At 44.1% G+C, this 18,153-nt stretch overlaps 1 protein-coding gene across 1 annotated transcript in view; it reads right to left on the bottom strand.

Annotated features, from left to right (window-relative positions):
* FSHR (follicle stimulating hormone receptor) overlaps positions 1-18,153 on the bottom strand; it is a 156,170-nt gene that overhangs the window by 32,762 nt on the left and 105,255 nt on the right. The window contains exons 5-6 of the mRNA XM_054982763.1: positions 11,106-11,177; positions 7,054-7,131 (exon numbers count right to left, since the gene is read on the bottom strand). Coding sequence (XP_054838738.1) covers positions 7,054-7,131; positions 11,106-11,177 — 150 coding nt within the window. The remainder of the gene's footprint in view (positions 1-7,053; positions 7,132-11,105; positions 11,178-18,153) is intronic.

Below are 18,153 nucleotides of genomic sequence, written 5' to 3' on the forward strand. Positions count from 1 at the left end.
ATTTAATGAGTTAAAACGAATAAAGTTCTTTTGACACTCCGAGTGATACATAAACGATGAAATGACAATAATAACCAGGCATCCTGTGCTCACACAACCCCAGAGCTTGCTGGGATTTTTTTCCTGAGGCACAAAGAAGCTTAATGTGTCTTTCCCTCTCTTACTCTTAGCTCAGTCCCAAACAATCTCCTACAGTCAGTTATATTTATCACTTCCACTGCATAATTTGCCTTCTCTGCTCCTATTGTGACTCCGCAAGGCTCATCCACTCTTAACTCAAAGTGGCAGGCTTGAGTGATGGGTTGACAATGAATCATTTAATTAAAGTGTCAGAAAACCTCCACACTCGGCCTCTAATCCAGAGCGAAAGCTGCCCATTCAAGCGATATGCTTATCTAAGGTCCGAGAGGGTGTGCTAAGGTTGACACAGAAATCAATTATGGTCATGGTTGGAGAGATTACCCTTTTGACTGCGAAAGGCACGTGCCCTGTGGTGTCACATCTTCAATGTGTGTCAAAGCTGATCAGAGCTTACCAGGAAACCTTCCGTAACCCCTTTGGAGGTGACAAGCCAGCAAAAAAAGGGGGGAGGGGGGAATGCTCATAGCAGACTCTCTGACACAATCCCTTGTGAGAAGCCAAAGGAGGTGCAAAGGAGAGAAAACCCACCAGGAAGTGGACACCCTAAGGTCCAGCCTTTGAGAGAAACTTCAGATGGGGAAGTCATTAACCAGCCAGTGACTTCCTGACAGGATTTGCCAGACAGTAAAAGATATCACTTGCATTTGCCACTTTATATTGGTCACACTGATGACTGGGGAAGGCAATGGCAAACCACCCTGTAACAAAAAGTCTGCCAAGAAAACGTTGTGATGCAACGTCCCCCCATGGGTCAGTAATGACTCGGTGCTTGCACAGGGGACTACCTTTACCTTTTCCTTTATTGGTCACACTCAAGAGATTATAGGGTGTAAAACAAAAGAATCTACTTGTGGAAAATGGCTTGCACTTCACAAGGAAGGAAAATGGATCCCCTCCCTCATTCAATATGAACAAGGTCTTCCATTTTACATTTCAAACCTCCTTCAAAATGGGCTAGAAAATGGAAGGGAGGATCTGATCTGTGGCCTGAGCAATCAGGGTCTCAGTGAAGCTGGAAGCCTCAGTGCTACAAATGGTGCCCTCCCCTCTTGTCACCTTCACATTGCACACCGAAGGAGGTGGAGAAGGCCTTATTTGTAAACTGAAGGCTGCACCACGGTTGCTCTCTGTTCCCTGTAATTGTTTTATAATCTATACCATATTCCACCCTCACACCTCTAACTGTCTTTGTACCTTTTCAGGGTGCATATAAATCAGAGTTAAGAATATACAGCCATTTGGCAAGCTGAGGGAGGAATCAAAACTGCAGTGTTTTAAGTCAGAACTCGGATCTGCACAGCAGTTTGGCATGTCCCTGAATAATAGAACCACTGTCTGTGAATGAGGCTCATGGAAGCTTCAAACAAATAGTGACCATCCCCGTGATTATACTAGAGAGCAGGCATTTATTTTTATTAATGTAGATAAGCACATCCCATAAAAAACAAATCAGGGATGCATGCTGCTTCATTAAGAAACCCAATTGTTCCCACACCACAAGAAGGCTTCTAAGCACACGGCACGACACTACCCTGAGAAGAAGCCTATAACAATATCTTAATGTTATGCACAAGTATACCAGATTATCAGTGGCTCTAGCCATTGTTTGTTTGAGTAATGGAATGTCTGCAGCCGACTGGAAATATGAAGAGGCCCTGCTGTCCTTTAAAGCATCATTTGAATGATGGGGGACTATCTTTGCAAGTGTAAAGAGAGAATATCCTGGGCATCATTAATTTTTAAATTTGTTCCATGTTGCGATGCTTAACAAAAAAGAAAATAAAAGAAAAAGGACAGAAAGGGAAGGGAAGGTCAGTGAACTCTTCTTTCCTTTCTCAGTTTTTGCAATCTGGTTCATTTGGAACTGAGGCATGTTTCTGAGGCTGTGAAACCAAACTAGATGGAAATTGGTGGCACCAGCTCCCACCAGGTACTGCAAAAAAGGAAATGCTGGGTAAGCTAAAGAGGCTTAGGAAGGCCCAGCATCACTATGGAGGAGGGAGCATTGGAGGGCAATGCTCCCCCCTGATATGTTATGTCTTATCTCTCCATTCCCAGTTTTCATTTTAAGAAGTAAGTCTTTAGTCCTAAGGAAAATGCACAAGCACTATTTCTCTTGCTTGCCTGAAAGGAATGGGGAAGGGGCAACTGTACATGAGCACATGAAACTGCCTTATATTGAATCAGATCATCGGTCCATCAAAGTCAGTACTGTCTACTCAGACTGGCAACAGCTCTGTAGGGTCTCAGGCTAGGGTTGCCAGGTCTCCTTACTCTCCCGGTGTGAGAGGGAGACCCGGCACTTCCTTCCTTCACATTTCCTGCATGTTTCTTGTGCGCATGCAAAGTGCGCACGTGATCCCACACTGGTGTGATAACTTCAGTTAAGGAAGTGATATTATCGTGCAATGCAGAGGAGCACGTGCGTGTTTCACAGTGGGCCAATTTGCAAAGCGCAGGAGCTCTCAGGGTGGTGCGATGATGTTACTTCTGGGAAGTGACATCATCATGCAAGGAGAGGGAGCACATGCATACGTTGCAGTGGGCCGATTTGGGCCCCAAACAGGCCCAATTCAGTCCATTTTGGAACCCAATCGGCCTGCTGTGAAGTGCAGGAGCACTCTCAGGGTGGCACAACGACATCACTGATGTGGTTGCACTGGCCCCAGGAGCATGCCTGGGAGGCCCGTTCCCAGCCCCCTCCCCCTGGCTGGGGAGGTAAGTGGTGGTGGGAAGTGAAAGATGGGATTGGAAGATCCCCCGCTCCCACTAGGGGAATGGGAACCCTAATTCAGGCTGAGGTTTTCACATCACCTACAATTTGATACTTACTGGGAAATGTTGGGGATTGAACCTGGGACCTTTTGCATGTCAATACAATGCTCTACCACTGAGCCATGGCCTCTCCCCAAACTGCAAAATGGCTGCAGTTGAGTTGGTTAATCCCCTTCTGACCTAATCCATTCTCTTGTACTCTATCCTAAATCCTTTCCCACCATTGCTTCTTCCTTATTTCTTTGTTTCCTCTTTACTATCCACAGCAATAGGTGAGACCCCTAGGCTGGTTGTTCTGGGAGACTTCAACATTCATGCTGAGGCTGTCTTATTGGGAGCAGCTCAGGATTTCATGGCCTACATGGCAACTATCGCCTGTCTCAGATAGTAACTGGCCCTATACATTCTGCAGGTCAGACTCTTGATCTGGTATTTTGTTCTCAGTGGGAGGAATGTGATCTGAGGGTGGAAGGATAGCTGATAGTTCGTCATGGACAGATCACTATCTGTTCAGGTTTAGACTTAAAGGGATACCAAGACCCTGCAGGGATGGGGGATCTATTAAAATGATCTGCTCCCAGTGCCACATGGATACAAATAGTTTTCTGAAGGCTGTTGGGGATTTTCCTGTAGATATGGCGCTCCAGTTGATTCCCTGGCTGACCTCTGGAATGAGGAAATGACCAAGGCAGGTCACATGATCGCTCCCAAGCATCCTCTCTCAGATGTTATCACCCAGGTATCCCCTTGGTGTAATTGGGGGTGGGGATGGGGGGGTTGCAGGCAATGAAAAGACAAGGGAGATGGCTAGAGCAACAGTGATGGAATACTCAGGATAAATCTAATAAGACATGGACAAAAGCTCATTTTAAAGCATACTGCCAGAGTGCCAGGGTTCTGACTTGTCTGGCTGTTGGTATACTTTTCATTTTATTCAGTCTGATGAAGTGAACAGGATCATTGGAGGTTTGAGGCCTGTCACCTGTTAGTATGACCATTGCCCTTCCTGGCTAATTAAATCTGCCAGGGTGGGGGCTGGTTGACTGGGTCCAAGAGGTACTTAATGCTTCCTTGAGAGAGCGAGTGGTTGCCCCAACCTTGAAACAGGCTGTGGTGCATCCACTTTTGAAGAAGCCTACCCTGGATCCAGGAGATCTTAGTGAGTACTGACTAGTCTCAAATGTTTCATTGAACATGTTTCATTGAAGGGTGGTGGCTGGACAACTTCTAACTTTCCCAGATGAGGCAAATCATTTAGATCTATGTACTAAGGATATAAAATTTATAGCCTGTCAGTTGATAATAATAATAACAACAACAACAACAACAACATTCGATTTATATACCGTCCTTCAGGACAACTTAATGACCACTCAGAGCGGTTTACAAGGTGTTACTATTACCCCACAACAATCACCCTGTGAGGTGGGTGGGACTGAGAGAGCTCCAGAGAACTGTGACTTGCCCAAGGTCACCCAGCTGGCTTCGTGGAGGAGTGGGGAATCAAACCAGGCTCTCCAGATTAGAGTCCCGTGCTCTTAACCACTACACCAAACTGGCTCTCAGAGAATTTACTAAGAGAATTTTTTTTTAAGATGGTACATCTCCCCTAAAGACATTGTGAAAATTACTAAGGGCTATAACAGACAGGGCTGGAAATGTCAGTACATGGATGCAACATTTTACCATATGGGTCGGACTTGTAAGAAAGCACAAAAGTACTGGATAAAAATACATGAAGAGATGCAGAAGATTTTCAAACAAAGATTTGAGTTGAATAAAAAAAACATTATTAAATATCCTATCAAATAATCTCAGAAAAGAGCAGGAAGACCTCTTTCATTACATGGCGACAGCAGCTAGAGTGCTATACGCAGTGAGATGGAAAGCTGATGCCTCTCCTGAAGTGTCAGAGTGGACAGATAAGGTTCATGATTATGCCTCAATGGTGAAATTAACTACTTATGTACATAATAGACCAATAGTTGAATTTTGGGGAAAATGGAGGAACTTCTTTGATTACTGAGGCCAGAACTAATATTAATTAAGGTAACTTAGTATAAAGATAAAAGGATGAAACACAGGGAATGATGAGTAAAATAGTTGATATTAAATTCTGTATAAGTAACCAAGGAGAGGGAAGGAGATTTATTACTAGAGATGGGCACAAACAGACAAAAAAACCCGAACATGATGTTCATTGTTCGTTGCCATCCACGAACAGAGACTCATGAACAGCCACGAACAGTTCATGAACATGTTCGTGGTTGGCTGTTCGTGGGGGCCAGCAGGCTCTCCTCCAGCCAGCATCCAAGTCAAGATCCCAACTGCACCACTCCCAGAAACCTGACCTGAGCAGGCACCAGGAAAGGTACCAATAATAAATAATAGCTTGGCCCCAGAGCCTGGCAGCAGCCCTGGGACTGGAAGGGGTAGATCCCTACTGCACCACTCCCAGAAACCTTACCTGAGCGGCCAGCAGGAAAGGTACCAATAATAAATAATAGCTTGGCCCAGAGCCTGGCAGTAGCCCTGGAACCTGAAGGGGTAGATCCCTATCCCACCACACACAAAGCTCCAATGCACTCTCTCTATCAAAATGCCAACAGCAACTGTCTCTCCACTGTATGCAAAGTCAGAGCTGGGAGCCCCCCTGCCCCCTGGTCTTTGCTCCCTTGTTGTAACAAATTTGGAACTCCACACTTGAAAGGAAGACCTACCTATCAAGCTAAATTGGGCTTAGATTGGGGTTTCCAGTGCAACAGCAGGAGTTCAGACAGAGTTCAGACAATCCCTGCCTAAGTTGCTAAGGGAATTCATTGCAGGTCCCAGACTGTCTGGCTTGACAAACAGCAACAAACGAGGCTTGCAATGACCACCTGTTCATTTAGAATGGGGCCTCACAAACAGCTTGTACGTGAACAGCAGATTGGCCTGGATTGCCTTTTTGGGCTGAGACTGGGAGGTACCATTTTGCGGTGGTTCTGGTCCTACCTGGAGGGTAGGTACCAGAAGATGGTGTTGGGGAATTCCTGTGGAGTTCTACAAGGTTTCATTTTGTCCTCTATGCTTTTTAACATCTACATGAAACTGCTGGGTGAAGTCATCTGGAGATTTGGGCTGGGTTGCTACCAATATGCAGATGATACTCAGCTCAATCTTGCACCCACAGCTGATCCCAGGGAGGCTGTAGAAACCCCAAACCAGTGCTGGAGGCACTGTGGAAGTCTGACCTGCTGGAGGCACTATCTGACCTGCGACTTCAGGTTTCACCTATTCCTGATATGGTTACACTCACCTTGAAGGAACAGGTCTGTAGTTTGGGGGTGCTCTTGGACCCAGGCCTACTGCTGGAGAAGCAGGTGGCAGCTGTGGCTAGGGGGCCTTTTACCAGGTTTGACCGGTTAGCCAGCTGTGGCCTTTCCTGGGCAGAAAAGATCTAGCCACTGTGGTGAATGCACTGGATACATCTAGATTGGACTATTGCAATGTGCTCTATGTGGTGCTACCTTTGAAAACTTTTTAGAAGCTTCAATTGCTGCAGAATGCTGCAGCCAAGATGCCGAATGGAGTGGGTCATAGGAATCATATCACTCCAGTCTTAGCTCATCTGCACTGGCTTCTAATTTGTTTCCAGGTACAATTCATGGTGCTGCCTCCCCACCACCCCCAGCTACTTCTGGGCTAATAATAATTCTCTGAACAATGTCACTGCAATAGCCAAGCTATAGATTTCCAACTATGGAGCATGACTTTCTTTCCTGTACCATCGGGTTGCAGCCCAAATGTTCTCCCAAATACTGCTCCTGGAGGAAAAGGGACCCCCAGAAGTAACAATGGGGGGGGGGGGCGTTCTGTGCTGCAGTAGGAACGGGAAGATGAGAAAGTCACACTTTGTGGATGGAAATCTTTTTGCTGCAAATATGCTCTGGTGGATCCAAGTCAACAGTTATAGTTATCATAAGACTTTTCCATTTTTTTTAATCATTATGTGTCACCTACCAGTATTTTATAAATAATACATAAAATAAATTCTTTAATTTTTTAAACCTCTACTTAAAGTAAATGCTAGTTCACAAGTACACAAGGAACAGGAACCCTCAGGAATACAACAATTATACTGAACAGACTACTTACATATCAACACGATAAACACTTAGACCCAGGAAAGCATTTCTTTCAATTTTGTGGATATATATGTTGTCTTGGATATCTCTGTGATATAAAACATACACACCAAATCTTAAAACATGCACCTTTGCAGCTGGTATATAATGCCATTAGAGACCAGACTCAGATATCAAGGCTGTGTTATCTCCGTATGCAAAACCACTTCACTGACTCTGAATCAAGAGTATCTTTTGTGTCTTTTAAAAAGAATTTTAAAGGGTTAGGTCACTTTTATTTTATCTGGTTTCAGAGCCATAATAATTCTGCCAAGGTTTTGGGGATAGATTTTCAAAGTAATCTGGAACTTGTTTAATTTCCTTTAGTCCATTCATAAACAATATTTAATCATAAACAATTATGGACTTGAATAAATGACAACTTTAATAAGGAAATTTGTAGAACTGGGATTCACAAACTGGGATTCAAACCAGAGATCTGCAAAACAGGCATCATTCGCTGGCCTATTTTCTCTTGTGCTAAGCACCCACAAGAGTGAAGGTGCTGTCAACAGTCAGTCAATACAGAAATGTATCCACACATGTAGGAGAGCTTCATAAGCACAGCAATAGGAGAAATACAACCTACAGATGCATCAACAGACATATGGACTAGGACCAGAAACCACCCGCTCATCATAGAAGAACTTTTTTTGCTCATATGATGAGGTGACTGGTGCATAGGAATCTTCCTGCACTAGGGGTGGGCACAAACCATGAAAAAAATGAACCATTCAGTTCCTGGTTCGTGTGTTTTCACAAACCATGAACTTCCCCGAACTGGGGCAAGTTCACAAACCAGTTTGTGGTTCGTACGTAGGGTTTAAATGCCCCTTTCCATGCCATTTAGCAGCGGCACGGAAAACGGCATTTAAACCCGCAGATCAGCTGCTTATCGGGGAGATCTCTGACAAGCAGCTGATCATTTGAACAGAGGGGCTTGGCTGGCCAGCCGGGAATTTCTGGCTGGCCAGCCAAGCCCCACCTCCAGTTTAAATGGTCATTTCCCCGCTGCTCCCCGACAAGCAGCTGATTGGTGAGTTTAATGCCCCTTTGCTTTTTAAAATGAACAAAACGAACCAGCATACCAGTTCAGAAGTTTGTGGAAAGGAGGTTCCATGAACTGCTGGTTCGAGAACCATGAACCGGGCCAGTTCGTGGTTCTTTTTGGTTTGTGCTCTGTTTTGTGCCCATCTGCAAAGCAGGAGCCAGTTTGGTGTAGTGGTTAAGAGCGCGAGACTCTAATCTGGAGAACCGAGTTTGATTTCCCCACTTCTCCATCTGAAGCCGTCTGGGTGACCTTGGGCTAGTCATGGCTCTCTGGAGCTCTCTCAGCCCCACCCACCTCACAGGGTGTTTTGTTGTGGGGATCATAATGGCATACTTTGTAAACCGCTCTGAGTGGGCATTAAGTTGTCCTGAAGGGCGGTATATAAATCAAATGTTATTATTATATTATTATCTATCTGTTATTATTATCTGTTATCTGTTATCTGTTATCTGTTATCTGTTATCTGTTATCTTTTGTTGTTGTTGTTGTTGTTATTATTATTATCTCTATCCTGCACACAAGCAGCCACATTCAAGACATCAAAATAAAATGGTAAAATACTTATTTAGCATTGTGCTGAAAATAAGGGGTTTTTGGAGGGGTTGCTCCTACAATTGTGCCACATGGTACCATGGTACATGGTAGCAGCACCGCCCCCCCAACTCCTAGAATATTGCTCCTTAAATATTTTAAGAAAGCTATTTGAGGGAGCACATAGGAATTTTAAACAATTGCAAAATGTTGAAGTCAGATTATTTCTGCTTCGAAGAAGTTGGAACAGAGTAAAAGAAAGCTGGCACAGAGTAGTAAGAAAGTGACCAAAGTGGTATATCCCATCTTCTGCTTTGAACCTCTCAAGAGAGACATTAAAAGTAAGAAATTTTCACCATTGAATTGGGAGTATACCTAGCAACTCGTATAGGGAAAAAAATCCTTTTGGTTCACTCAATAGAAGGATTCAAAATATTGCATTAATATTTTCCCATGAGGATCTCAGATATTAGAGACCATAGGATTTATTATCTGAACTAAAAAAAAAAAACTTCCTTCTTTTTATTCACAAATGAGAGGCATGAGCTATGGCTCAATGGCAGAACACATGTTCTGGACGCAGAAAGTTACATGTTCATTCTCTGGTATCTTCAGATAAAGGATCAGTTAGTAGTAATTAAGGAAGGCCATTCTCCACCTGAGAACCTCTACAAGCCATAGACAAAACACTCAGCTGGGGAGGGGCTGTGGCACAGGTAAGTATAAGGCAGCTTCATGTACACATATATATGGACCAATCATCTACGACATAAGTCATATGTCTTGAGTCAAAATATAGCCATTCCCTTACTTATGTAGACATGAGTCTGAAATCCCTGAGCAGAGGGCACCCCAGGCTCCTAGAAATCATATACTAAAAATCATTACTAAATCTGGAATTTTAGAAACATAACTTTTGTCAGTTTTTAGTGGACGTTTGAATGCAATTTTCAACACTGAGTAAGATATCCCACTAAATACATATATCAGCTCTAGTATTTGCAAAAGAGGGTCTGCAAGGATTCTCACAGGAGAGGGAAAAAGTGGTCCTCATGTCCCCCACTGTGATATTTTCACTTTTGCCTTTCCTGCCGTCTATTGCTTCTTCAGTTCAGTCTTGCTCTTCCATGATTGAAGGCTTCCCCACCCCTCAATTCCACATCTGCTGCTGCTTTCCTTCCCTCCTTGTCCTTTAGCTCACTGTGCCCCTGCCAGCCCCCCTTTCCACACTGGCTGTGCTTTTCCCCACTCTGACCTCCGCTTTTCTCCCATTCACCTTTTCCTCCTTTTTGTTGTGGCTACTGCCATCACAGCATTCTGGGTTGTTGGAGCAATCTCTGACAACCTCTTGTTGGGTTCAGAGCATCAAGGGAAAGGTTTAGTGTTCTCTGCAAAACATCAGATGAGTGACCTGGTACTCTGTACTTGGCAGAGGGCACTAAACAGTACAACCAAAGGCAGAAAATTTGTTGCTGTGAGCAGCAGTCACCTTAGTAACAGCAACTCAAAATGCTAACTGAGAACTCTTATTCCTTGTTTTGTTTGCAAATAAACAGATATCAATGTTCCTGATGCAGTTTTTATTTCTCCACAATGTTTTGTTTTTCTGCAAACCTGGAAGACTCCTCTGAGTTACTGAAACCTTTATCCTAGTTTTGATTGCCTCTTTTTTGTGGTTGTATGTGTTGGGGGGGGGCACCCATATGTATTTGATATATAAATTAATTTATTTTGGGGGTTAATCCCATCTTTCCACTATATTCATGACACACAGTGTGGTTAATAGATCCAGAGGAGTTAGCCGTGTTAGTCTGTAGTAGCAAAATCAAAAAGAGTCCAGCAGCACCTTTAAGACTAACCAATTTTATTGTAGCATAAGCTTTCGAGAATCACAGTTCTCTTCGTCTCCATGCATCTGACGAAGAGATTCTCGAAAGCTTATGCTACAATAAAATTGGTTAGCCTTAAAGGTGCTGCTGGACTCTTTTTGAGAGTGGTTAATGAGATTTAAAATGTATAACAACAACAACAACAACAACATTCGATTTATATATCACCCTTCAGGATGACTTAACACCCACTCAGAGAGGTTTACAAAGCATGTCATTATAATCCCCACAACAAAACACCCTGTGAGGAGGGTGGGGCTGAGAGAGCTCCTAGAAACTGTCACTGACCCAACATCACCCAGCTGGCTTCAAGTGGAGGAGTGGGGAATCAAACTCGGTTCTCCAGATTAGAGTCCCACGCTCTTAACCACTACACCAAACTGGCTCTCAACATAAAGCCACAACATAAAATAAAAGCAATAATAAAACCAATAACAGTAAAACCAAAAGTGGATGACTATTATATTAATGAATTCTATTTTAAAATACTCCACCCCACTCGTCTGGGAAATAACCTCCCTCCAATATTAGAAAAATCCAGTAAGAACTTACAACACAAAATTCTGCAAAGAATGTATCTGGTTAACGGTAGGCAAATGCTTGATTCCAGTGTTTGATATCACCCTACAAGAATAAAAAGTAAATGGGTATAATTTAGCTGTGGCTCAGAGGAAAATAGAACATAATCGATGTTTGAATTTCAACAGCTGAAATGGTTTCAGGGAGAAAAATCCTCAAGCTAATTTTCCCTGATTCATCATTGCCAGTTATGAGTATTGCTTAATGGACTCTATGGCCCTGTAGGACATTAGGGTTTTGCACTGAGGAGTCTGGCAGCTGGACCCAATTGCCTTATTTGCTATGCCACTGGGGCAGCTTTTAGAAGGGAGGAGTATTGGCTAACTGTTCTGTGCTCTTAAGCATTGCCAATAAAGCTGGCTGAGAGAAGGTACAGCAGCTTACTGACTTGGTACTCGTCAGGTGACCCAAGAGGCCAACAAGGTCTCACATGGCTCTGTAAAGCATCCAACTCTGGCCTGGCTTCACAGACCAAACTGAGCCAACCGACAGAGTAGTGGCTGGCCCTTCTGCCTGACCGTGCCTCGAGATCGTTATTCAGTCTTCAAAACTGGAGATATGTCTGCAGCATTCTCCTCCATGAGATGAACATGCTGGATTCGGGGCAACTTATCAACATATATTCTAATAGTCAAGTGTGGCCCCATCGGCAGATAAATAAATCCATGGATCAGGGCTAAACTGACTCAAAACAGTTCTGCAAACTTGGGGGATCCCCAGAGTTTGGTGAAAAACCTGAAAACCTTTTTAAAAAAAACCAATCCCGGGGAGGGGGGGTTAAATCCCCCCAGACAAGACTTCTTGCCAGCAATTTTCATGGATACCAATTGTAAAACTCTAATTCCCATGGTTCCCTAGGAAGAAGGGATGATTTGATCAAGAGTATGTGGCGCTGATATGTCCTGGTAAGGATAGGCATTCACACTGCTCTTTCTTAAGCGGCAGCTTTGGTTAAACTATCCAGCATTGTCTCAGATTTGATCAGATAAATAGCTCTGTAGGATACCAAATGAGAGGCTGTCCCCAACCACAACCACTTTCTTTCCTAAAAAGCACGAAAGACCACAGCTCTACAAGCAGAGCTGGATATATATGCAAGCCAAGTAGAGTGGGCACGAACCACGAAAAAACCGAACTGTGCGGTTTGTGGTTCGTGTGTTTTCACGAACCAGGAACCAGGAACTTCCATGAACTGGGGCAAGTTCACGAACCGGTTTGTGGTTTGTGGGGTTTAAATGCCCCCTTCTGGCCACTTAGCAGCCGGTTCGTGGAGTTTTTTGGTTCGTATTCCGGTTTGTGCCCATATCTAAAGCTAAGTAGGGTACAGTTTTTGGCTTCAGGTTCTTTAAAAAACAAGACAAGTTAATAAACATTACCAAAACACCATTTCTGGTAATGCTATGGGGCCTTTAAAACTTGACATCATTTAGGGCCTCAGCATGACTTAATTCCTGTGTACAGGGATAGAAGAACAGCACAGGTAGGGAAAAAGTTATACCTTTTCATCAGTTCTATGGATATAATTCCAAAGTGTCTCTGACAGCATAAGGAAGAATAATCAGGCGTTCATGTACAAATGTGAGCATCAAGGCAGTGCATAAACTATTCATATGGGCATTCTAACTGACACCAGGATGAATGGAACAGCCATTTCCATTCCAAAGTGAGCTCTCAAATATAGCATCCAAATACAAGCATCAAAAGCGTTCTGCACGTTTCAGTTTGGCCATTCACATTCCAATGAGGGTTCATTATCCATCTCATTTTATATCCCCCAAGCATTTGCTTTACAGCAAACAGCATGAGAAGGAGCACTTTAAATTGCCATGGCTGCAAGTATATGAAAGCTTATGATTTTTTGCAATTGTTATGCCTTGGAAGGCAAGGTGGCAAGCCCCACATCTCAGCTGGTATGACAGGATGTGGCTTGTGTTGCTGATAGCACTGCATAGGAACAGATGTCCGGTGGCCCTATCTCAAGCCCTGGTTGTGGTTCAGAACAATTTCATTCAGCTCCCTTTGGAAGGCGTCTAATGAGCTATTGCCAGTGCTCTAGGCAAAATTCCCAGGGGAGCTGTTTGGGATGGATTCAAAGAACAACCACCAGCCATATCAGCCCGTTGCTAACAGCCATAAAACTATGAGAGTAAAAGCATTAAAACATGGAACAATTAAATTAGTAGCATTAAAGAAAATGGCAATGCATTGTTCTCTATAACATGCAAGAACTGGTCAGGAAAGGAGGCCTCGCAGAAAAATATCACACAGACGGACAACAGCAGAATGACTAATGATGGCCCAGTAGCTGCAGTCATATAAACAATTTCCATTCAATTGAAATCAAGAGGATTTGGGGGCTAAATCAGACAAAACAACAGGATCCCTGCCTCGCTCTTCCCAGCAGTTTTCAAGTGGAAATTACAACTGGTGAGAATTCTACTTCAAAATGGATTTAACATTTCCAACCCTTCATAGTTTTTGCTGTTATGAACTCTGGAAAGGAAAAAAGACAGGCGCTAGAGGAAAGGTGCTGGATATCACTGGTAAAACCAGGGCTTTTTTTCAGCAGGAACGCAGTGGAATGGAGTTCCGGAACCTCTTGAAAATGGTCACATGGCTGGTGGCCCCGCCCCTTGATCTCCAGACAGAGGGGAGTTTAGATTGCCCTCTGCTCCGCTCGGCAGTGCAGACGGCAATCTAAACTCCCCTCTGTCTGGAGATCAGGGGGCGGGGCCACCAACCATGTGACCATTTTCTCCAAGGGCAATCCACTGAGTTCCACCACCTCTTTTCCCAGAAAAAAAGCCCTGGGTAAAACTGCACAGGGTAGGAAAGGTGAAACCATTTCTCCCCTTTTACCAGCCCCTAACCTCCCTCCCCCCCATATTCACTTTACACTGAAGGAATGCTGGGAAGATATGTACTTTCTCCAAGGAACTCAGGGGGCCATACTTGGTTCTGTCCTCTTCCATTAATCCGTATCATAATCATTCACGGTAGTTTAGGATATGAGATAATGACTACCCCCAAGTAATCTACTGTGTTTAATGGCAAGCAAGAGTCGAACCCCACCCCGCTCCTAGACTGACAGTTCAACTACTACACCACACTAGCGTTCTTCAAACATCTTATCTAAACAGTGACCCTTAGTATTAAACATTAAAGTACTTTGCTGCAGCATTATCAGAGCAAATGAAAACTCAGCCACCTGTGCCCTTGAGAATTTGATTTTGTTTTGGCCCATCCAGTCTGAAATGTTCAAAAATAGCCCAACAAGTCAGTAACAGTGAACATAAAATCTTAAGAAGAGCTCTGTTGTACTAGAATACAAATATAGACAAAGAGCTTAATGCTAGTATTATATGAAGAGAATCCTACAGGTAGAAATAGCTCCACACTAAGATTTACCCAGAGACATAAGGCCTTGTGGACAATGTAAAAATCTTTACTATGTAAGGCCATGGCAAAATTGTCTCTCCTCTCCCCCAACCTATACACATGCCTCTGGTTTGTATGATAACTTTATCATTATTATGTACGAAAAGGAAGGAAAAATGAGGTGCAAAACATGATAAGAACAAAAGATGAGTCCTGCTGGATCAGACCAAAGTGCCATCTGGTTCAACGTCTGGTTGCCAGTAGAGACTGGGAAACTCACAAGCATGACATTAAATTAAAAGCTCACCCTGTTGCTTGTCCCCAGCACCTGGTATTCAGAAGTATACTGCCTCTGAATATGGAGGTTCCACAGAGCCTGCCTGATTATGGCAATTAAAAAAAAAAGTTTTAAAAGGTTTTTTTGAAGACAGAGAATAACTGGCAGTAGAAATTCCTGTTTGATTTCGTGGAAAGAAATCGGAGATCAAATCACAGGGCCTTGTGGAATGGGCAGCAGGATGTCGCAGCATTTCCAATAGGAGCTGAGATCTATACACTAAATGAGACCCACTCTCCTGCCTGTTTTTACTGCTCTGTGCTCTTAATCTCCAGTTCTTTGGACCAGAGTCAACAATGCATCAAAAAAGGCAGAGTATGGATGCTTTGCATGTGCCATTTGCCAGAGTGGCTCTAGTTTTTGATCTGTGGCATGTGCCCCAAAGGCAGGAAACTACTGCATATGCTTCACCTATCCCTATTTAATAGGGAGAGAGACGTTTTAGTACTACTTTTACCTTGCACTGTTTTACACTTCAGAATGTTTTAAAAATTGCTAGATTGGATAAAGTTGTGGCAGTTTCTCTTCCCTGTAACTACGTATCCACAGAGGGGCAGAGCTATATGTACAACCAACACTGTATGATTAAACCCTCTATTAAACCTTAGAAAAAACCCAAACCATTATTGGTCAAGTTTATTAGCATACCCTTTTGGAAGCTAGTGTAGGAAGGAGGTTTTCTGGCATAGCAAAGAAGCATAGCATGCTCCCCTTGCTCCCCTAAATGCACTCGGCAACCAGAGGGAGCCGAGCGCATTGGCAGCTGTGAGAGGGACAAGGAGCTGATCACCGCTGCCAGCTCCCTCTGACCACCGCTGGTGCAATCGGCTCCCTCTTGCTGCTGCCAGCATGCTCACCTCCCTCTGGCTGTGGAGTGCTTTTAGGGGAGCAAGGGGAGCTGGTGAGAGGGAGCTGAGCAGACTAGATGAGATGTCTAGAAAAAGAACCTCTGCCAGGGAGAAGAGGGATTCTCTCCCTCTTCTCCCTAGCAGAGGTTCTTTCTCACCACACTTCCCATGGAACATTTTGGGAAACCAACGCACGTCCTCCATGAGTCAGGCATCTCTTCTGTTTTGGCTCTGAGCCTCATTGAATAAAATGGGATATACTTCTGAGTAGACCTGTTTAGGATTGCTCTCACTGACTTTTACATTTGACTTGCACAGGCATTTTGGGGGGCAGGGACAATTGTGGAAGATATACGCATTAACTATGATATAGGATCTCTTTACATGTGTGCCATGCATTGAATCTGAGTTTTATTGGGTGATACACAAATTCAACCTGTTTTCAACGTATGACCTGAAGCTGGATTCGGTTTCGTTTTCGCAGCCATGTCGGACGCTCCTCTCGGCAGGTCCGAGAGGAAGCGGCCGAGCCGCCTGGCTGGGCGGCTGATCTGCAAAGGTTAGCCCCCAGACTCTCAGGCAGGGAGTCTGAGTCCGGGACGCGGCGGGAAGAGCCCTCTGACAGATCGAGGCAGGGGGTAAATCGCCCGTTTGTCCCTATGGAGGCCGGCAGACGAGCGCGGCACCTAGTGTGCTGCCGGGCTATGGAAAACGGCAAGGAGCAGGATTAGGCGAAAAGCCTGCAAGTAAGCGAATCCCTTCTGTTACTACAAGCGCTGTGAGGAGTGGTGGGGTCTGAAGGTTAGAAGACTCGGATTTTTCCCCCCTCATAGAGTCTCGGAAGATTGGCGGTCCCCCCCCCCTAAAATGGCAGCGAGAAAGCAGAGTCCTTCTCTTGGCAAGTCAGTTACGGCGGCCTTGCAGAGGGGCGAGACGCTTGAAGAACTGGTTAAAAGAGTGGTTATGGAAGCCATAAAACCCTTTGTTGACAAGCTGAATGAAACAGATCAAAGGGTGGGCTTAATTGAAAGCGATGTGAAAGCCATTAAAGAAGCAGCGGGGGGGGGCAGAGAAGTTTGCCCGGGAAAGTGCGTCACTTACGAGAGCAACGAACAGGGAATTAAAGTTGGTGGAAAACCAGCTGATCGGACTGCAAGTGGAGCGAACACAAACCATTTTGCGTCTCCAGAATGTTAAGGAGGAGGAAAAAGAGGATTTATGGGGTCTCGCCTCGGAACTTTTAGCGACACCCGCGAGGGCAACTAAAGAAGAAGTGAAAAGCGCCATTTTGGGAGTCCGTCGGGCATCTTCAAAATATGCAACGAAGCGGCAGCTGCCTCGCGAGATTGTTATCGAGTTTTCATCTAGGAGGGTCCGGGACAGTATCCTATATAATTCATACAATGCGGAATTGGACTTTCTGGGAAATAAAGTCAAGATATTGAAGGACGTTCCATTTTTAGTGCGGAAGAAAAGATTTAAGTACAAGATGTTGGCAGCTCTTTTGAGGGAACGGGACATAAAGTACAAATGGCTACTCCTGGAAGGAATCGGGTTTAGTTATAAAGATAAAGCTTACAAGATTAATTCGGAAGATCAGCTAAGGGATTTTGTGGATATAAATCCAGAATTTGGACCAGATACCAAGCAAAAAGAAGAGGATCCGAAGCCTGAAGGGAGGGGGGAGGCAATGAGCGCTCCGGCGGTAGCTGCGCAGAGGGAATTGCGCCCGAGGCCCAGGGGAGGGAAAAAGATTTAATTTGAACTGTAATTTGTAATTTGTATGATCAACCACTCCGTCACTATTTTATTAAGCTATTTTTTTACTGTGGCAGTATGAAGGGAAAGCATTGAAACGTAGTGTTTAGTGTTTGTAGGTTACCTTCCCCTTTTTCTCCACCCCCCTTCCCTTTCTCTTTTTTCTCCCTTCCTTCCCATCCCTTGTGCTATTGTAGTCTTTTGTAGTTACTGTTTTGTAGGTTATGTATGTATGTAGTAGTTTTGTATGTTAGATATTGAAAAATAAAAAATATTATAAAAAAAAACACGTATGACCTGAAGCTTACCTTTAAAACAGTGTGTGTGAGATGTGTGTGCAAATTGGCTCCTGTGTGCATGTGGAGGCAGGAAGAATGTACTTTAACTAGCACTAGTTACCAGTATTATTTGTGTTATGGCTGGCTCTGTCCAGGCATGATTAGATGATATGGGCAAAATCACTTGGCCATAAGCGAGGAACTGGCTGTAGCACAAAGAGCCTAGATGTTCTCTTTATTTATTTACTTCATTCATACCCCACCTTTCTCCCCAATGAGAATCTGAAGTGGCTTACATCTTTCTCCCCTCATTCATTTGATCCTCACAACATCCCCATGAGGTAGGTTAGGCTCAAAGAGTGTAACTGGCCCAAAGTCACCCAGAAAGCTTCCATGGCAGAGAGGGGTTTTGAAACTGAGTC

This window comes from Eublepharis macularius, chromosome 1, assembly GCF_028583425.1.
Source record: "Eublepharis macularius isolate TG4126 chromosome 1, MPM_Emac_v1.0, whole genome shotgun sequence".
In the NCBI taxonomy this organism is placed as follows: domain Eukaryota; kingdom Metazoa; phylum Chordata; class Lepidosauria; order Squamata; family Eublepharidae; genus Eublepharis; species Eublepharis macularius.